Source organism: Coturnix japonica, chromosome 5, assembly GCF_054131305.1.
Source record: "Coturnix japonica strain WE chromosome 5, WE-NBRP24, whole genome shotgun sequence".
NCBI lineage: Eukaryota > Metazoa > Chordata > Aves > Galliformes > Phasianidae > Coturnix > Coturnix japonica.
Window position 1 is genome coordinate 41,362,411 of NC_140667.1, and position 22,952 is coordinate 41,385,362.

General features: G+C 38.2%; 1 protein-coding gene across 2 annotated transcripts in view; it reads right to left on the reverse strand.

Moving 5' to 3' along the window:
- Positions 1 to 22,952, reverse strand: part of KCNK10 (potassium two pore domain channel subfamily K member 10) — a 50,664-nt gene that overhangs the window by 23,811 nt on the left and 3,901 nt on the right. For both annotated transcript variants that reach the window (XM_032445033.2, XM_015865415.3), the window contains exon 3: positions 4,457 to 4,785. In XM_032445033.2, the coding sequence (XP_032300924.1) occupies positions 4,457 to 4,785 (329 nt within the window). The remainder of the gene's footprint in view (positions 1 to 4,456; positions 4,786 to 22,952) is intronic.

The following is a 22,952-nucleotide window of genomic DNA, read 5'->3' on the forward strand; positions in this document are numbered from 1 at the left end:
CTATATCATCATCATCACCAGGAGTTCATCCAAACAGATGTATCCTGCTCAACAGGACAGTCTTGATGGCTTGATGGCAAGACTCTCACTTCACGTAGATCATGACATTTTACAAATTTCACATCTGTAAATATTCAGGTCTAAGTCCAGAGGGGTCCCTACTCCCTTTAAATGTGTCAGCTGAGTTCTGGAAGCAACATATCTGCAGAACAGCCACAGAGTTCTGTACCATCCCCAGATCAGTCAGTCTCCTATACAACCACTGCAGTATCTCTAGACTGAAGGTATGAGTTTGCCATCACCAAATTAGACATGATCCATGAGATCTGAATTCTTTCTATTGTATCCTTTAGGGAGAATGAGGTAAAACAAAGATCAAGGGCAGAAGGGAAGTTGAGACACAGGGAAGTCAACCTCCAGAAGTAGAAGGTTCAGTAGTCAGGTATTTATTATCTTTCTTCACAACACTTTTCCGTCCTTCAGCAACAAGAAAACCTGGCCCACGGTTAATTCAAAACACTTTTCTGCTCCATCTAGAGTTTTCTTCTAGCACACGAAAGGCATCCAAATTCTCCTCATTTCACAAAGCAACACCCTGAGAAGACAGCAGGCATATCACCAGTGAACCCGCTGAGCAGCTGAAAACTGAAATATCTTCACAGGATGTTCCCTCTCTTGTTTATCTTCAAGGGAAAAGTAGTTCAGAACTCTAATCAAAACTGTCTATCCAAGATATGAACTCTTACTAGCATAATTAGCCAGTAACGTCTGACTCGCGTATTTCAAACTCCACTTCCTTTTCAGCTCTCAGGCTAACTCATTAGAGTTGCTGTAGTCATTAGTGGACATGGATAATATGATTAAGTTCCTAAGTGGGTGATTTTTTATTTTTTATTTTACTATAATCACTCCTACTCCTAAATGAAACCCTGAAGGAAATGGGGGAAGAAAACAGGCCACCAATAAACTACATAGATAACTTCTAACAGCAGCAAGCCACTCCTTTGTGTCATGAAGCAGGGCTTATTAGAGAAGTGGGGCTCATTACAAAAGCTTTTGCCCACATATGTTGCACAGGCTACACAGAAAGAATATCAATACCTTTGTCATATCCACAGGAATTACTATGCCAAAACACACTGATGGTCTTCTTGCCTGCCTCTCCTGGTTGTAAATAACTTAACCTCTTCATAAGAACTCCAAGTGTGCATTATTACAAATGCAAGGTTATTTTTTTATGCCTGCTACAAATAAGCTTATGCCATGCCATGAGAAAAAAAAACATTTCATATTATCATGCAAGCATATGCAATTACCAATGTTTGTTTTCTTTTCAATTTTATATCCAATCACTTCAGTCCAGCTGCCTTCTGTTATATTTTCAAATGAGTACAATACAAGTAAATTCAGTTGAAGTAACTCAAGTTTCATTCTCTTTTATCATGTTCTTCATTTCTCTTCTCTCACACTCTGAAAATTCCATTTCAGAAGTACTAGCATAAAGCATCTGATTTTGTCATTATCTCTGCCACTCACCACTGCTCCAAGTAGTAGATCACATAAGGCAGTAAACAATGAATTAGTTTCACTACAACAAAAGTCTTCAGAAGCAGAAATGAGGTTTAAAAATGTGCAGTGTAAGAACTTCAGGTGGAACAAGACAGGCTGCACTGGAAAACACTTATTTGCCTTCAGAAAAAAAATACCTCTCTGTCACTGTGTTAGTATTAGACAGATCAGGACTAAACACAAGAGATGAATAGAAATTTTAACTATCTTTAATCTAGATTTGCATCTTAGTAGATACTTACATTGCTTGCATCACTGTATTTCTTCTGAAGTCTCTGAATAAACTTCACTGACTGAACTTAGCAAATCAGTTGGGCAATTCACATTTGCACAACTGATGACAGTATTTGCAATGGGCTACTAAAGACAAATTTGTAAACCAGACCTCATCCACAGTGAATTTGTCACATCTTCCTTGTACAGTATCATACATCCTCTTTGCAAATTGTCCAAAGGAGAATACTTTGTAAGATTTATTTTTTTCCATCATTAGTTTAACAAAGATAGTTTTTCTTAAAAGATTCTTCTGGAGTCACCCCCATAGTAAAAGGAAACAAGCCAGTTCTAAGGCCTCCCTTTTTTCATATTCTATCTAAAGGCTGTCAGGTAATCAGACAACATTAATAAAAAATAGTTCCTTCAGCCAGATGATAACTGCACACAGCACAGCAGCCAGGACCCATGGAGGCTGTCACATCAGTCTGAAATCACAGCTATAAGGGCAGATGCCACATTTGGTGCAATGCAGTCATCCATTCTGCCAGCTAGGGAGACGTCACTTTTGAGATCGTTGACATGAAGGCATGAAAGCACAATGTTAACCCTCTGACATTATCTTTGAGCAGTGGTTCACTGTTCTGTGCAAGTCAATCATTTTTCTGTACCTGCAGACATCCCCAGTGCCAGGTTCACCCCCAGACTTATAGAAAAATCCAAAGGAAGTTGTTTTTAATTGACAAATCTTTCTCAATATTTCACATTGCTTATCCTTAAGATATTCACATGCTAAGCTACTAAACACATTTAATTTACCTTAGCAAAATTATTTCTAGTTGCACAGTATAATGCCCAAGGACATACTGAAATCTCAAAAAAAGGTAAGATTTGTTCATAATATTTGCCTTCTAAACACATAGCATGCCTGCTTATTATTTCAATATCACCACTTCTGAGCTGAAAGAAAGGAGACTGTGCAAAGTAAAGAACTAAAATTGATAAATAGCTTATGCTAATGAAAGAGCAATTGTAAATCTTTGTATCGTAGTCTGTTACCAGGAATCTACTCTTCTGTTGAGGCGCTAAGCTTGTCATTATGTATTTTGCATCCCACTTTCTGCAATACACAAAGCATATTGCACATCCTTAAATAGCGGTATCTCTCATCCCTCCCACTTCAGGAAAACAAACGAACAAACAAAAAAACAGAAAAAGAACCCAAGTTTAATCCTCTAATCATTACATCATACTAAAGAGGTGAGAAAAGCGCTAATCTCTGCAAAACTGCCATGAGAAATGCATGTGAGCCAATATCTTTGACCAGAAGAATTCACACTGCAAACTAAGCATATTCACCTGTCTTTTGCAGACAGATGAAGGGTGTGATCCAAGCCAGCCCTGATCCAAAAGCTGTATAGTCACATCAGCACTATGCTGCTTCCTTAGCTAAAGTACCAGGCTGCACAAACACAGGTACACAGCTTCTGACTCAGAACTGACCTGTCTTCTGTGAACATACAGTACAAGCAGGGAGAGCCCACATCTATCTGCAAAGAAACAGAAAAATGTTGTTTGGCTTAGGAGAAGCAGAAGAGCGTTGCTGTCTGCACACATGGGCAAGGGAGAGGAATTGATTAAGCAATGGGGAGGGAGAGGGGGTGAGGAAGGTTGGCTACAGAAGACCAACTACAAAGATATGGAATGAGTTTAGGCTGGAAACTAGTTGAACACTTTAGTTGTCACAGCAATGAGATACTGGAACAGTTTCCTAATAGAAATACTGTGTCTGTAATACTTTGTAAAATTAAATTGGATGGACAGACGCAATAGTCCAAGGAACAGTTCTGAGGCTGAAATCACAATGGGGCTCCAGTATGACACCCCACACCTAAATATATTGTGTTCATGGAGAGCTCAGACAAATTCAGGTCTGAAATACAAGGCTGAAGTTCAATTTTGGCGCTAGACACTGTTGGAATACACTCTTTCAGTATCTCACATCTCTTATCTAATCTCTATTTTCTTCACGTTCACTGATAGCTTTCTACATGGAATCCTAAAAGACATTGTACTGAAGTGTGACAAACTAGATCCACACTTTCTTAATCTAGAATGTTAAACAATGAAAGGTAACTCTACCTTTGACAGAGGTATTCATGTTATTTCATTTTTCATTTATCTCTAGATATTTAGTACTTATTTACTTCAAAAATCATTCTAAAGTTTTTCATATTAAACTGAACTAAAAAATCTGTAGTTCTCAGATGCAGATTACTTTTTATTTTGAATTGTATACTTTCACAATCATTCATTTACCTTACATTCTCAATAGCAAACCCGAGTTACTGTGCCTTCCACTTCGAAATTCTTGACAGAATATTTATTTCATAATTCCCACCTACCATATTCTACTGCCTCTCTTTGTTGCTGTGTTTAATGCTGGAGAAAGAAGTTAGACCATATCATTTGAAAACATAGAGATGTTTTGAAAATGTGCCACCTCACACAAAAAAAATGTGTACCAATAATTAAGTTATGATTTTCTTTGCACATGTTTTTAATTATTCTAGTGAATACACTTAATTCCTATTTATGTCACCAATACAGCTCTTCAGAGAACTGCCATACTGTTCACACTGAACAGAAATTCTGTTATCTTCATATGCCCTACCTGAATCAGTGTCTCCAGCTCTAACTGGGTTACACAAACATGTTCCCGAAGAAAGTCTGCCTTCTCCAATGCGATGGTATTCTTCTGCCTGCTCTCAAAGGGCTGCTCCAGGGCACGGAAGACGAGTCCTCCAGCCACCAGGTATACCACGACCACGACAAAGATGGCCACCACAGTTTTCCACTTCATGACTGTCTGCAGGCCTTGAGAAGGTGCTTCCATGGTAGCGACAACCATTGCTCGGGAGGAAACAGAGAGCCGTGGAGATGCGTAATGCCCGTTTGTTTTGGGTTCAGGTTCACAAGCTGGCACTGGTGAGGGAACAGCCACTGAAACACAAAGTAAAAGCCCTTACTCAAAATCAACACATGAACCTGATCTTCATACACAGTTTTCCTAAGTACCATTTTCAAATTGCATAAACCACATTATTCACATATGTATAACTCTTCACACCTGGAAGGGTCCATGTTTTTTGCATACTAATACCTAGGTTATTTCGAGAGTTTTTTTCCCTTTACCTCTAGAATAGGACAAACCAGCTGTATAAGCAAAAACTTTAGAGAGATTCAGAAAATCATTTATCCATTAAGAATGTGAAAATTTTTGCTAGCTAAGATAAGCATTATACAAGGTGATATTTGCTGAGGGACTTTTGCAGGTATTTATGTCCTTGGCTCATTATAAAAGTAGTATCAGTTGTGCTAGGAGACAGAACTGTCACTTTTCACTTAATATTTCTCTTCATATGTATCTTCAGATATATCCTTAGAAAGGATCCAGGATCAGACAAAAAGCCTCTGAGTTAGATTACCCTCCTGTTATTTCATTTTTGCAATACCTGTTGCACAATTGCTTAGTTTGACCATCAAAAGATCAGTAATGGTTCCCAACATGTACCAGATAGGATGGAGTGATATGAAACATCTGAATCACAGCATCTTCTTTCTGAACTAAGACACATTTGAGTATTTCCAGAATTGGTTTAGCTGATGTACATCCATGCAGTATAATTTCTGTGAATTCCATGGCTCACATGGTAAGAAGAGGAAAGGATTCACACAGCTATGACCTTGACTGGTACAGACTGGTTTAGGCTGAAACATGTTTCAGTGTAGGTAGATTCCTAATTTTGATATCCCATAAATAATTTATCCTTTCCCATCTGAACAAGAGGTCAAGGGATGGCAGAGTTAGAACTGCTTTTGTGAGTTTTCTTTTCCTCTGTTGTTTCTTATTTGTGTCATAATTCTGGCAAAATATTATTAACAGTTCCGCTGTAATACCATGGCTTGCTCAATTCTCTCTTTAAAGAAGAATATGCTGTACTCCTTTAAGAATAAGATGGGAAGTTTAGAGCAGGAAACAAAAAGGGTTCTTTTGAATATTGTTTATTTTTAACAGCTCAAAGGATTAATGTTCATGGCTTGCTTATCTCTAAAATAAAAGTTAATTCATTTAATAATAACTGTGTTAAGGGCTTTCAGTTTCTGATTTTAGTAATAGTTAACCTAAATGTATGTACAAATGTTGATCCTAAAGTGTTTTATCATATATAAATGAATACGCAGGAAGATTCTACTAGAGCAGCTAGTTAAGCAACTGATGGGGAACAGGGATGACTTTCTTACAATCCTGACACAGAATGCACAACTGCAGTTAGCACCCCTCAGATGCTTCATGATATATTTAAAGCAGCAGTTAGACAGTTTATCCAAAAAACAACAACAACAAAAAAGCAACAACAAAAAACAGAGTAGATATTTGTTCCAGTAATTGTCATCACTCTCTATGAGTAAACTTAGGATCAAGGAAAGTGAGAAGTCCTGAGCATCCCAAAAAGCTATAGACAGGAAAACAGCACTTGAAAGTTCATACTGACAGAGAAAAAATCACAAAATCATGCACTGATAGGAATAAAGCATCATAATGAAAGGGTCAGAAACAGTTAACAGAGTTCCTTTTATAGCTCTATCTCTAATTGGCTTGGTTCACTGCATGGAAAGGAATTCATTTCATACATTTTGCAAGTTCCTTTAATATTCTGTGATTTGATTATGGTACAAACAAAAAGTACAAGAGAAGAGGATTCACTTGCAATAAATGTAGGACAGTATCTGTTTTATTAATCCATGTTGTTAAAAACTATCTCCTGTTCAGACTGGCTTTTCCCAGAACAGAGTCCTTTCCATGTATGTTAAATAATAACGAAGGAGACTTAGTCTGCCTCATTAGAAACAATGATAAACTTCCAGTCCTGTACATGCTGGTAGACAAGTATAGTATAGTACAAGGAAAGTATACCTTTCCTTTTTCAAAGGAAAACACCAGTATCATGACACAGTCCCTAACCAGTGAGAGAAAGCCTTGAATAAATTTCAGAATAAAACAAGGGAAGATTCTGGCATTACTGATCAAATTAAAATTTGGAATCTGAAGAGTTGTTCACCCCTAAGAACACCACTGCCTTCACTTAGCACGTGTTTTCTGAACAAGGCAGCCAGGCTCTCCTTTGGTAAAGCGAGCCATTGAAATACCTAAAATTTTTGCTAATACCCATGATAATAAAGGAATCAAAGAAGCTCTTTCCTACTGACCATCAGCAGACTGGGACAAAGCAAAACACTGTAGAGTAAAATGTAGTTATTGAAGGAGCACAACATGCAACATTGCTTTGAGATTAAAACTGGTTTTGATATTGCATACACACTTTGCTTTAATCATTTGTTTGTGGCTGCAAATTAAACCTTCAAGGATCTGATCACTTAAATAAGAAGATTTTCTTCTCACTGCAGAAACAGAAACATGCCACCGCCAGGACAGGTGATGTCTAGAAAATATTCAGTTGTTGGAAATCTGTTATTTCCACAAAGGCAGTGGCATCGTCAAGACATTAAACTATAAAAAAATATTATTCCCCAAGGCATGTTCTGCAGGGGTAAAATCCTGTTCCAGCACATTATAAAATGACTCAATGATCGAAAAAGGCTTTTCTATTTCCTGTCAGTTCTCAAAATTTATCAGGGGACAGCACTAATCTGCCACTGTCTTTAAACCACAGCTTTGGCAAGCAGGTGCCATGCAAACCTCAGCTTTCTCAGCGCAGCTGAGGAGAAGGATTTGTAAGCAACAGTCAGAAGCTGAATGGCAGAAAAAGACTTGAGTTGTACTTCTTCATAACTACCATATGAATTTTAGAACTTTCCCCATGATTTCTGAATGCCTGGATTTGGTAATACAACATTGATGAATCACCACCATTTCCAGTGTAAACCAACATTCAAAAATTGTTCACACTGCAGCAAGGGAGACTGAGATTGGGCACTGTGATAGAGGGCTCTAATGGTTTTAAAGCCCTGCAATATACTGCATAAAGAGACTGATGTTTCTAAGAACAGGTTAGACAAACATCTATCAGAAATAGCTAGGTCAGCAGCAGCAGGGTGAGCCAAATTACCTGCTACAAGTCTGTGAAAATAGTTCTATTTTAAAGGGAACATTTCCAGAGAGGTTCAAAGTACAGCTGCCTCAAATGGGTGGCATCAAACAGGTACCAAACTGCTGAGAGAAGGTCCCGATGCCTTTTAAGTATGGAAACATAAGTGTGGCTCTGATACACTGACCCACATATAGATAACTACCCTATCCAATATATTAAGAACATACTAGATACTGAAGAAATCTGGTTTTAGAGGAATTTCTCAACAGCATTTTAAAAAAAAACACTATATTATCTTTTGAAAAGTATGGACCCTTTTCTGTCGTGTTCCCATTAAAATATCTAACTGTGAAAAAACATAGGTCAAGTTTAATTAAATGTCTTATATAGTGCTTTTATTTTGTTCCATGATTCAATGCCACCTGAACACACACGACTGTGTTACCAGCACTTGTAAATTCTTTATCACTGCTGAAGGAGGCAGCATTACCTCCACTTAATATATGATATTTTGCCAAATGTGTGAAGTTTCAGCAAAGACCTGGAATGCCAAGGCTCAGAAAAGTCTGTGACATGATAGTCAAATCTAGCTCAGCTTTTCTGAACTGGTCACTAAAAATAGAAGAACCAACCTTTTATAAAATTGATAGTACAGAAACAGGGATGAATGGACTTTGAGGGATGTATTCCTTGAAGTCCTTTCATGAGCTTCATTTATTTCATTTCACTGTCTAGAGTATTATAGTTGCTTGCCCCTCCCCTACCGCCACTCTTCTGAAATGGCCACAAACAGCAGTTAGCATCGGAAGCTTCCTGATGAACCAGCACAGAAAGGCAAGAAGAAGCATAGCCTGCCAGTGGATGACATATAATCTTGAGCTCTTAAGCTATGGCTCATCTCCAAAGAGAAGCTTCTGAGGGAGAGGGGTGTGTAAGTATTTCATTCAGATATTACAACCTCCCCCACCTCCCCCAAGTGATTTCAGCTGCTGGCTGCTTGGGTTAAGATAACAAGGCTGTGCCTGGAAGCCAGAGCAAGGACAAGGGGTATCAATGTATTAAGCAATCATCAATATGCACTTCTCACAAGCAGAAAACGCATGAAGGTTTATGGATAGTGGGAATTATGTGTCAGAAAGTAAGCAGGCAGGTTGCTATATGCATGAGGAAAGTAATGAAAAATAGAAGTTTCTGGCCACATGTAACAAAAAAATCATTAAGCCATTAAATTTTTGCATTATGAAGACGTGGCTAATCATTTCCAGGCCACCTGCTTTACTTGCTATTTCAGCCTCTTCCTTCCCTTCTTCGTCTCTGCTGTGTGTGTTTTTCTTTAAACACATTTTGTAATGTAGAGAGCATCCATTCAACCAACACAATAAATGTACAGATTTTTACACACAGGACAATAGAAAATCTGTCTCTAGTTTAGAAAATCTGGCTTTTAGAGTAAAAATCCCAGTAGACCATGATTGTGTCTGCTTTTGTGTCTGTGCAGCATCTTTGCATGATGTGGGCTAATTGACAGGTGACATTCTAGCTGTGATCAAGGAATGGAAGACAAAATCCTGCCTGCAGGCTACGATTACACACGGGGCAGAACATGAGTATCCCTGTGGCTGTTGTTCTGGATGGGGCATAATAACAAGAGCTGCTGTCTAGTGGCTGCTGCATCCATACAGTCACAAGAAAACAGTGTCAATGTGTTTGAAGCTGTTTTGGCTCTGGTTCCACTGCACATCCCTAGGGGGTTCAGTCACAAGATTTGAACAGTGAGAGCTGCGTCTAGCCTTCCATGCAGGGGGAATTTCACGCTCCTGTTTGTACAGCACTTTGCTGGAAACTGCTGTTAAAGTGAGGAGCATTGCTATTACATTTTACTGCTCATGAAAGCAAAGCTTGGCATATCGTTAGCTTGGAAAATGCACAGAGTGCCTCCAAGCAGACAGCGTTTACTGCAGCAGTACCCCACTGGTTAAATCTAACACTGTTTTCCCTCAAGTGGGATCTCTAATGCAGTATTAGCGCTGCTGACTTCAGCAACATCTCAGCAGCCTGCTGCAAATGCAGCCATCAGTAGTAAGGCTCTCAGCTAAGTACAGAAAGAGAGACAGGTAAAGGCAGAAAGGACAACTAACATTAAAACAAAAAGACCGAATGTAGACTGAAAGTAGCACTGTTCACTCCCAATCGCTCTTGTCCCAGAGTGGTACAGGGAGAAGAGAGGAGTATGATAGGTTATAAAATTGGCACGAGGCATACAGTCAGCATTTCATCCTATCACAATATAACACTACTGAAATACAGGAAAAGTTCATACACTGAGTTCTCTCTGTTGGTAGGAAGAGAAACATCAGTAATATGTACTAGAGGGAATCATGTATAACCAGCGCCTTGCAACCTCTGGCAGTAGCAGCAGTGGGAAAAATATCATATAAAAGGGCTTCTGCAATTTTTGAATTATTTGTCATCAATTCCCAGCCAATGCTTGAAATTATGATTCTTGGAAAGTTTCCAAAGAAATCTACATAATTCTGCTTTATTTATTATAACTGATATGTACTAATTAATAGCTCTTGGAATATCCCAGCTGCTTAATTGATTTGGAACACAATTTTTATGAGAAAACAAGAAATCACCACTGATTTATAATGTGCCTTATATTCTTCTTCATTAGGACACCTTCAGTTCATACATACATATATATATACATATATATATGTATATTCAACAGCCAGAACTGTTTAAGATCTCTCCTTTTGTATCTATATTTTCCCAGCTATCCAAAGGGTCTTCAAAGAGCAGTGATGCTGGCACACTGGAGATCAGAAGGATTAGTGGAATTTAAGTGGCTATGCTATTTCCAGGGAGTTTCTTTAAAGGCAGACATGAAACTTCTCTACGCAGCAACTCATTAGAATGAATTTAGCCTTCCACTGAAAGATGCTGTTGAACCTATTTGATAGTAGGTTTTTCCAAGGGACAAATTATATGTGCGTCTTTTCCAGTTTCTCCTGTCCATAATACCCGAGTATTGCTGCTTCCATATAGCTGTGCAGCAAGCTGCCCAACTAAACCAAGTACTGGGCTATCTGATCTCTATGGTAGTGCATGAATTTATGCAGCACGGTGCTAGCAGCAGGTAGGCTACAGGCCTGCCTTGTGCTAGGCATAGCTGGTTCCAGCCAGGTTCACAGCGGATTCAGCACAGACATAGCAAGCCCATCACTGAAACTGGTGGGGTCACTCTGAAAAATGTATATAAAAAAATGCAAAGAAGTAAGTAAAAAAAAATGAGAAATTATCCAGCAGACAGCAAGATCAGAGAAGGAGAGGAAGACTGATCTCCATGTTCTGGGGGGAGCTCCTTGGAGACGACTATGCTGAAACAGAGATCCATATAGCAATTTGTGGAGAACTCTGCTCCAGATCAAGCGGGTATTTCCTGAAGAACCTCAGCCCCTGCAGAGCCCACTCTGGAGCAGACTGATCTGAAGGACTGCACCCACTTCAAAAGCTCATGCTGGAGCAAGGGAAAAGCGCACGGGAAAAGCAGTGGCACAGAGGAACAGTTGGGACCTCACCACAGCCTCTGCTCTCCATCTATCTGTACCACTCAGAACAAGGAATGGAAAGGAGGAGAAAGAAAAAAAGATGGGAAGGCATTTTAACCTTTGTCTTTGTTTCTCATCATTTTATCAATTTTAATCAGCAACAAACTAAATTAATTTTCCACAAATCAGTCTGCTTTGTTTGTGCCAGCAACAGGTAAGCAATCTCCTATCTTTATCTTGGCTCACAAGATTTTCCATGTCCTTTTGAGGAGGGGAGTGAAGAAACAGCTAGGTGGGCATCTGGCAGCCCGCCCAGGTCAAACCACCACAGCTAGCTTGGACAAAGGACAACAGAGCTGAGGACACGAGTTGATGTGTATCATTCAGCACTTTTTTTTCCCTCTAAGTCCCATCAATCATGGTTTGGATATGGATTTTGGCAAAAAAAAAAAAAAAAAAAGTCATTAGTCCATTACCCTCACACTATAAGAATATCAATGTATAGATCAAGACTTGAACTACCATAAAGCGCATGAGAAAGAAAGAGTGAGAGAGTGAGAGCAAGCAGCCTTCCAACAGCAATGCTTTCTTGTCATTAAATACTGGAGCTGAGTCAATATGGAACAAAAACATTCATTTGTCCTATTGACTTGATTTGATTTTTTCCACTTTTTATCACCTTTCATTCTCATTTTTCTTCTCACACATAAGCACTTTATTTCACCCATTTTCTATACACATTTGAGAAAATAAATGTTAGCAGCACACATTTTCACATAAAGCTAAATGTCAAACTCATTAAATATTTCATGCTGGCAGGAGCTGTGTACAATCTTAACTAATCAAGGAAAAACAGCAATAAAATTTGATTTCTTTGGCAATTTTAAAAAACAAGAAAATCACCATTTGTTTGCAGATGTTAAATAGCCAGAAATGGGGTGCTGTGTAAACTTGATCAACTGTATTATTTATTAATCTAGTTGTGATTAGTTTAACAAGCACGCAAAAAAATTATAGTCTGTGCAATTACTATTCTCCTGAGTTATGTTATGTCTTTTTTCATTGATTTCAACAGATTTTGTGAGGGTGTTGAAAGACTTTCTGGGATTCTATCATTTCACTTCAGCAATTCTGAGCCTAGCCTCCCTGAAGAGATACAAAAGAAGAATGTACAAGCTAGCTGAATTTTAGTCAGGAAATGTAGCGAGAGAGAGGAGGGTCTGAATACCATTTTTATACTTATTGTATTTCTGGAAGGTGCTGCCATTTATATGTGTAAGTTCTTTAAAGCACAGCAGAATAGTAGTTCAAGCGCACAACTCAAAAGGCTCTTCAAAGCAAGGAAAGGAAAACTTCACAAAGGTTGCATAGAGGGAAAAAAAAAAAAAAAGCCTGCAGAATGAAAATCTCAGTGCTCTTAATCACCAATAAATAAATAAAACAGCTCACTAAGTCAACAAATCTAGCCTTAACTCATATTTGTATAGGTTCTGATTAATAATTGCATGTTATAATTATTTTATAAATTCTTTAAAATATCAGTTCAGACATCAGCAGCATTTAGAACAAGAGTGCCACACTCCTGAATCTATTCCAGATAGCACTGCATTACTGTATACCACTTTCTTTCAGATCATTGTAAAAATCCAATGATTTATGACAATAATTTTCCTTGATCATAAACGTGAGGTGTTCAAAAGTATTTCTAGGCTCCTTCTTGCAGAGTGATCCAATTTTTATTAAGATTTGCACAGAAAAAAGCTTTAAGACACAAAAAGCCAGGTAGATTTCTTAGTTTAGTGATGCGTTTCTCAAAAAAGCTCTCCTCATAAAGCAGGGGAGAGGGGTGAGGGGAAGAGAGGGATGGGAAAAGAACACGGTCATAATTTAATTCTTTAGCTTTGTGTCTTTTTTTTTCCTCCAGCTCAAAATTTCATCATAAATATATTTACCAACCAATGGAAATGAAATTACATTCTTCTTACTTCAGAAAAGGAAAGCAATCTCCAAATGGCAGGGAAAAGGCTGTTTTATTCAGTATGCTTCTCTGTTCCGCTTATCGCTAGAATATTAAATGGTATCAAAATACCAACATGATTCATTGTAACCTAGCCACTTAGATTTTCATTGCAATATTCTCAAGTAACATCTTAATGTCAATGAAAATGTCATTCGGACCAAGTGTGAAAATGCAAAACATATTTCACAAACAAAAATAAGAACTGACCAACAAAAACCAGTGAATAATTCTTCCCTAGATCCTTTACAAGTAATAACTGTTTAATCTATTTCAGTGAATTACTGGATTGTGCATTAGGAGAAAGCCCATCTGCAAGGACAGCTTAACATGGGAACATCTTTTGAGTGAAATCTCCTTCACTGAAAGTTTCTAATTGGACGGACAGTCACCTGCCAGAAACCATTTAGGCCTATATTTTCTGTTTGTACCCTGCATTCCCATGTGGACCAATGAAGAAAAGCTACCAGTGAAGGATAAACTGGGAAAACAGCCTAATGTTGTACACCATATTTACCATCCAGGGCATGAAAGCAAACAGGTAAAATGTTAAGGGTATAAAAACTTTCAGAAAATGCATCTCAGTATTCTGGTCAGCTCACAATAGGAAAATGCGGTTGAAATTCTTTCCCTTCCCCTCTGTGAAAAATAGTCAGATGCATTTCAGCATTCATCTTCGCACCAGTCATGCCAAAAGTTTAATAATCTTTCATGATTATTTAAATATCTCAAAGTATTTTATTTACAATAGGTAACCTCCCGTGACACTGAAAAAAACTGATACTGTGTGTATTCACTGTTTATCTCATGCAAATGTTGCCACAAAGATTTTAGCAAATAATTTCAAGAGTAATTTAAGGAGGTGATTAAAACATGGTCTTTGTCATACACGCATCAAGCAAGTATGACAATTAATTGCCATCAGTGTGTTAGCAAGTCTTCAAATTCTTCTAAGGGACAAGCTCTTTTCCACTCTCTATATAAAAAATTCTACTCTGTCTGTTGCAAGATGAATAGATAGCCACAAATTATATTCCTTTGTGTTGTTAGTCATAAAAGAAAAATATGATACTCCTTTTGTGAGCTGCCCTTGCTGACTATTTACAAGAACATCCAAACAGATTCTGACCCTGACCTTCAGAACTGCAGTTAGAGCCTGCCCACAAAAAACTAAAATGGACTGTCCAAGTCTTACTCTTACTCTGTTGCAAACACAGCCCTCGCACTCCCGCATACTGAGGCAGTGCAAATTGCAGGAAAATAAGACGACACCCGAGACTGATTTGTGCGAGTAATCAGACAAAACTTATGCACTGACATTAAAAAAGATCTCTCTGCCGAGGTCACAATCATGGTATTCTGGGATACTTCCCCCACTCTCCCACTACTCCCAGGCAATGCACATTTCTAAGACATGTGACATCTCACTGGTCAAAAGGATGGGGTATAGGATAGGGTGTGAACTCTAGCAACAGCTGAAAACATCTTTTTTCTTTCCAGCTTGACTTCAGGACAACAATCCTCAGGGGGTTCCTCGCTAACATTTATTGGCATTAACATGAAGATGCACTGCTATTGACACCATTTGTAGCACTACTTACAGAGCTGCCAAGTCCAGATGAGCTCTTGAGAAAGATTTGTCTTGTGCTGAAGTGAGATTGCACACTACTGGAGGGTAGTTCGAATTTTGTTCCCCCTGCTTTGCTTTCTCTTTCCTGACCTCTCTTCCACACTGCCCTCCTCCAAATACACACATCTGTTCTTGTCTCTCATTTCTCTGCAGTCCTGCTGGCAGCATGGGAAGTAGCATACCTGCATCTTGCTGCGTGATTCCTCTTCCCACAGTTCTGCTCTCAGCTGCCCACTCCATTGCCTCTGACACTTGAGCCAGAGCAAGGAGCCAAGCCACAAGTGATGGGATGCATCAGTGAACTCCCTGGCAAGGTACCTCACATACTGGGAAATGGAAAATGGAGTAGAAGAGCATTGCGTTGAGGAGTACAAAGAGTTGAGGGAAGGTTAGAAGTGATTGACAGGGGCAAGCCCCAAATAGGGAATCCCTCTGCTTCAAGACCGATGACTGTGTTTGTTCCAACACGCTCACTGGCAGCATTGCTACTATCATCAGGTTTATGAGGCTATTTTTAGAGAAACTGAATACAGAGAAACCCAAAAAAAATCCTCACCTTTTGCTTTCTGAAATAAGGTTAAAACTAATAATCATTGCTAAAACATCTTTCCCTAGCATCAGACTGATATCTCTTGCTTTTGCTAAAACTGGGAGCTCTAGTCCATGCAGATCTGCTCTGCCAAGAGCCAAATCGGAAGCAAGTGCTTTTGGCTCAAGATCCTTGGGCATAGTGATGACTTTGTGAAAAAGAGTTCCTGTCAGAAGAGATGTGTACACCATTGTTTTGCCTTATTAGGCAATATTTAGAAAATCTGCTTTCTTGTCCATATGTCACAAGCCTCAAGTACAAGCATCAAGGAATAAGCAGCTGCTTCCTAGTCCTCTGCAGAATTCATCCTGCAGGAACAACTGACTCATTGAAGCAGCGATGCTGCTGCTTATCCACAATCTTCCCTTTAAAGACTAATTTAAATAAATAAATAAATAAATGTCATTGCATCATGCCGTGCCATTGGGTAAAATAAGTCAATTACATTTCTCTCTCCAGGAAGTGTTCCAGAATTCCAGCAACGTTTAGGAAGAGTCTGGATGTCCCACAACACGATTTCAAGGTATTCTGTTTCCAAGTACTCATACAATGAGGTAAGTACAGGGTTTTTGCTGGAGAAGCTGGACTGCAATCATTCAAATATCCTGTCTCGGTATTTCACACAAAAAATCCAGCAAATGGTCTCATGGCCAGACCAACCAGTGAAGGAAACTTTTATCTCGTAACAGTTTAGCATGAGAAGACCTGTGTATAAAGGGAAGAACATTCTTACCTATAGAAACCTAGTGGAAAGAGAAACAAGTAGGGAAGTCAAAAAAAAAACAAAACAAAAAAACAAAATAAAGCTCCATTGCTCCATTCTGCCCTGTGTAGGAAACTACCTAATCTATATTTGAGATGTGACGGATGACAGCTGTCTGCTAGTGGTATGGCATAGCAGTGGAGTGAAGGAATCTCTTTGCTGCCTCACAGTCACGCGAGGAGGACCTGTGGTGGCACCACTTATATACTATAAGCTGGAAATGTAAGATACCAATACATCATTTAGCCAGAGCAGTACATTTGCTGCAGGACTCTTATGTTAACAGAAAAGGAACACACCTTTCACATACAAACAAGATCAGAAAAACACATGCACAATGACATCAGTGTGAGCACCTTCAGAGATTTCTTGACTCATCCTTTGAGATGTATCGGCACATTACTGACCATACCTAAAGAGCTCACGCTGGTGCTTCTCTGTAAAAACAAGAACTCCTTTATCAGTCTACTGGTGGTTTCCCCTGTCTGGATTATAATTTAAATTTATAGAAAAATACTGTGAATTCTAACAAAATTTAGTAATGATTCACTACTTCAGTTTTTCTGGGCAATGGCAATAGAAGTGGATTTTTATTCACGTATTAATGGTCAGAAATCTTGCAAGGAGCATATCTGTTTGGCCATTTTTTAGTTCACTGGAGATACATTATTTGTATATACCAAGGTTCTGTACTAGTTAGTGCTAAGTTCCTGTAGAGAGTAACTGAGTCTTCGTTGAAATTAATGAAGGCTTTACTGTGCTTTGAAAACAGGAGAAAGAATATATATAAGCTAGATATTACGAAACTGTGTGCAGAAGAGACATTTTGCAAGCGAGAGGAAGTTGCTGTTTGAAATGTACTTCTTCAGCACCGACATTTTTATTTTCTCTTATTCTAGATTCTTTATAATGTATACATTTTTCATTTCCATTTTCAGTGTGTCAAGTTGCATTGGTGAAGCTACTGCAGTCAGAATGGTTTACGTGTCCTAACTGCTCATGGGGCAATTATTAGAAAGTAACTAAGTCAGAGAGCTCAGGCAAGCAAGAGTAAGTAGTTCATGATGACTCCAGACTCATTCCGCACAATCACAAGCAGAACAGGTGAACAGTGCCACCAGTCGGGCACACAGTGCTTCAGGTTAACACTAGGCTGATCCTGGCTGCACAGAGCTGGCTTCAGAGCTGCTATGCATTATACAGTTTAGGATATCTTAGATAAGGAGACTGCCACAACAAACAAATTATGTGGAACTTTTCTTGTCTCATGCTCAACTTCTATTCTGATAAGAGTATAGAAACACAGTTGCAATTTGAACTATGATGAAATTTCACAGCCACATAAGGATGGTATCTGCTCATATGCTATGGTTTCTAGAATCTAATAGTGCTTTGCAATGTTGTCATACTGCATCACTGACACACAGCTACATGCATTCGGATATCAAACTGAAGAAGGAGACAGCTGTGTCCCCTTAGTCAGCTTTGCGCCAAATTAAGCTTCATCTAAGAAAAGTATGCCTATACAATGTAATAATAGGTGAATATGACTTCATTCTGTACTCAGAGCTGGTGGTAACAAGTGAAATCACCACTAATAATGCCAAGCTCAGAATAGTAATTTACAGCTTCTGGCAGAGATGCACGAGGAATGACTGTATAACCCCTCATGACCCCAAAGCCCAGGCAATTTGAGAATGAATCCACCAGGAAAGAATGGTGTCCTCTAAATCCTCCTAGCGAGGAGATACCCAAAGCCATTTGGGCTAAAGTTCAAAATACAAATGCAAAAAATTCATCAACTCCCTCATTTGTTCTGTCTTGGAATATAACTCGTTAGAGTCAACACAGATGTGGCCATATTGGTGAGTGCATCCCAGGAAGTTATTCTGTTCACCCAAAACCAGACACCTCCTGAAAGTTCTCCAGGTTCCACCAACCATATGTGACTATATTCCCTTTGACTGTAGCAGGTCCTTTCACTGATATGCTTCTGCATTATACTTGAATACCTATCTATATTTAGATGTTTTATGTTCAAACTAAGTCACACCCAAACAGCATAACAGTTGCTCACTCACATTACCGAGTACCTACTGTGGGGTCCTAGGACATTGTATTTACCTTAAGCTGCTGCTCTAGGAAAAAAGAGGTGTCCCTTCAGCCCATTAACATACATACCTATCCTTTGTAAATGTTTCTGTTGCCTCACTGTCCATTAAATGGCAGCAGATATTTATTTTTAGGAATCAGAATCAACAAATAATATCTGTTGGCAATGAGAAATCCAAGTTGTGTGTCAGGTATCTCTTTAGTATAAAGAAATACTAAAGGTGAAAGTATTAAAAAACATGGATAATCTGTCAGCGTGTATTTGCTATTTTCAAATCATGCCAATACTATTATGAGACAGCACTGAATAACAGAGGAATAATGCAAATAGCTTTAAACAATGTATCTCTGAAACTTAAAATCTCAGTGGTGCAAGTTTATACTACCGAAATCCAAAATCCTTATCCAGTCAAGTCACTAACATGTTGTTTCTTTCTCCTCAGAAAGAAAAGATGAGTCAGTCCTGCTGAGATATGAACATATGGCTATAACAAATCTAGATACTCAAAGCCTGATGCTTGAAACACTGTGATGATTCTGTAGGATAGTGATGCCAAAATAACTTGCATTGCTTATTAAGAAGATGGTTTTTAAGATGTTAACTTCTGTTGCCCCTTAGTAGTTAAATTGTTTACTGTCTATACAAATTTTGATAGCAGATTCTATCTCACTACTGGCTTTCATTTTCATATCTCACACTAAAATTTATCCAAAATGAAATTTGTACTGTAACTTCAACATCTTAACAATGATCTCCTAAGCTTGTATTTGGGAACAATTGACTAACATATACTGATACACGTCTTTCGTGTACTGCTCAAAACCTTTGTCAGTAATAACATTTATAGTAGTATGGGAATCTTTTTAACAGTTAAAGCTAAATATGAATTCTTGGTTCCAGCATTCTCAAACTGAGAAAATATCCCCTGAAATCATTTAATTAACACTGTAAGATAATCATCATTGTTCACTTTTTAAACACCAGTTTATTTAAATGATCTGAATTGATATTTAACTTTATGTAGCTGTAAAAAGCAGCCCAGAAGAAAAAAATATCAAATACAAAACAAAAGAAAACAAACAAACAAAAAACAGTGGACCATGAAACAAAAAGAATTGAGTTTATGATTGGTTTTGTTCTCATTTGCTGTTTTATCTCATTAGGTTAATTGGTGAGAACTGAATGGCAAGTTATTTTTAAGGTCAGTGGGTTCATCTTAGAGCACATTTCCATCTCTAATATTATCTGTTTCTTTTGTTTTTCTTCTCTCTTCCAGGCATTTTTTTACCTTTTATTCATGGGGACAGCAAAGTCCTGATACTTTAAAGTGAAAAACCTCATGTTGCTTGTACTGGAGCAGTAGAACCCAACTCTGGTTTAAATGATGAGAGTAAGACTTATATTGTATCAAAATATATGTGCACTCTTCTGTCTGAAGCTGATATAGTTGATTCACTGTCTACATAAATCCATATACATGAAAAAAAGCTAAACCAAAAGCTACTCAATTACAACAGATATCACATGTCTTTCTCCCAAAAGCAAACTCCATCACTTCAGGTAGCATCAATTTTCAAGACCTGCCCAAGGGAATTTTCAGCCAAAAAGCCTATTAATGGATTACTTTTGTACAACGTTGCAAAAATAGCACTGGTATTCTTCAGTCAAATTATATCTCTCTTCTGACTTCTCCAGTTGCTAACAATTCTACTGCTATCCTTGTTCTAGACTTTCAGCATCATAGTGCCCTTGATTCTGTTCATTTCCTTTTCCTCACAATATAGATGGCATTATAAGAATACTTCACCTTTCTTACCTTGACTATTATTCAGTCTTTTCTTACTGTTACTACTATAAGAAAGCTGTTGTCCAATCTTTTACTTCCTTTTTATTATTAATTTGACCTTGCTGAATCCTTACTTTTTCCAATTTCAAGACAACTCAAAAACAGTATGATTTTATGATGCAAGCAGCACATGGTCAGTATCCTGCCCTCAACTGTTGGGAACAGAGCTATGCTTGTACACATCACAACTTTCCATAGCAATGTCTTCTTACGCTGAGCTACTAAAAATGTCTTATTAGTGCAGAAGGATATTAAGTTGTCTAACCCACAGCTGCACTTAATGATATTAAAAACATACTTTCATATATATTCTTAAAAAGAGAGGGCAGAAATGAGATTCCTCATTCTACTCATCTATGTCTTTATAATAGTTTGCTTTCTGTATAGGTCTCTGACATTAGATAGCAGAAAAAGCAGAAACTGGAGCAGTTTGTAACATTATGCAGCCAGTTCAATTTTATACTGAGTAGTCAACAATGAAGAATTCTTCCAGCAGCCATTAAGAGATGATCCAATCCTGCTATCTGAACAGACTCATCTCCAAATGCAGGTGTCCAGTTCCTCCTGAGGTCTCAGGTGAAATGGGAAATCCCACTGAAGGACCTGTGGAAGACGTGTGACCATCTGGAGAGGCAGCTGGGGACTATCAAGTGTCCCTGTATACATCTAATGGGAAACTCAATTGAGTCTACAATGTCTGCAGAGATGTGGAAGTAATGCTAGTTTCCTCTAGTTGTGGAGTGCAGAGATAACCTTATTTCTTAAGTGATGTGATCTGTGTATAAAGACAGGCTGTTTTTCTCCCTCCTAATTGTTTTAGCACTGATTGCAATACATGTGATCTGCTTTCAGTAGCAAATCTTAGATTGCTCTAAACAAGTTAATTATATTTCACAACACTCTTGTGCAGTAGACAAATATTAGTATTTCCATTTTGCAGTCAGAGAAGAAAGGAGGAGAAGAAAGGGTAAGTGACTTAATGAAAGTTAAAAAGTCAGTGGCAGAATCAGAAAAACTCCAGACTTTCCATCCCAGCTTGAATTCCCCACAGATCACTAACACAAAATGTGAGGATGACAATAAAAGCATGACTTTAAGGTTTCAAACTGAGAGAGCTACCTTACACAAAAGATGGGTTTGTGAAAAGAGCTTGTACCAAAACTTCAGAGTTCCAAAAGGTCAATGTTGAGATTAACGTCTAGCTGAAAATTCAGAGGGCTTTGATAATCCATATCACTGCAATGATGATACAAAAAAACAAAAACAAAAAACCTGGAGGCACAAATGACAGATCAACATTGAACTCCATTTTCTGCCTACTAACATCATCACCTTGGAAAAAACATCAAACCATCACTCTGTAAGACATTCATGCTTGGAGATAATTCCTGAGCATACTGGAAAGGGTCACATCTATCCTCTTCTAGGAAGAGGCAGCAATTTTAAGCTGCTAATTAGAAGGGGAAAAAAAAGAAAGAAAAAAAGATATTCCTGTTATTATCCAGATGTTTTGGTCAGGATGAGGGATGCTTAAAATATATATGGAAAGACTTTGTAAGCCAACTTAAGTACAGACAGCAGGGCTGTGTAATGAACTGCAAGAGGAAGGTGGGAGATGAAGGAAGAGAAGAACAATTACAAGAGTGTCAGTCCTTGTATGCTGTCCAAAATGCAATCTTACATCCCAAAATGTTTAGATGAGAATTTGTGTGACATATGAAACTAAAAATCTGATTTACTAATTACTGTGAGGACTGCATTGCCTAAATCGCACCAAATAGGAGAAGCAAAAAAAAAAAAAAAAAAAAAAAAAAAAAAATCAATGACAGGCAAATCAAATGCTCTTTGATAGCATAAATCCAGGTTGATTCTACCAGTAAGACAAATGGCAGGATGTTTTTTTCTTTTTTTCCTTCTTCCCCCCCCCCCCCCCCCCCCCAAATGTGAGGATACATAGTATGAGATCCTGTACCCTACTGAGTGTCCAGCTCTTCTGCAGGAGCCTGTTCGGGATTATGCTCTTCTGTTAACCAACTCACTCAATGTGTATGAACACTACATAAATTCTCTTGTGAGATTCTAGGACAATGTTCACATTGGAATGTTAGAAACAAGTCCTAATAACTTTTGTGATGACATTTGATAGTGAATGGAGTTATAGAATGCCTAGGATAAGAGGGGACTTCCCTAAGAGAACTCAAACCATAGGTACTCCCAGGTTTATGAAATAATTGATTTATCTAGAAAATACATTCATCAATTACAGGGACTGCAGAAATAACTTCCATAGCCATGACAAGTGAAGATGCTGCACAACAGGATAAAAGTATATACAGTTCAGTTATCACCATGCCTCATTTATTCTAGTCTAACACTCTAGAAATCAGACCAATTAGCTGGCTGTAACACATGAGCTCTTATGTTAAGTTCACTCTTTCAGACTTGTTCCATCCACAAAGTATTTCTGTGGTATATCGATCTTCACTGATGTGAAGTGAGAATAACAGGTTTATATGAGACAAAAATCTACCAGCAAATTTTACTT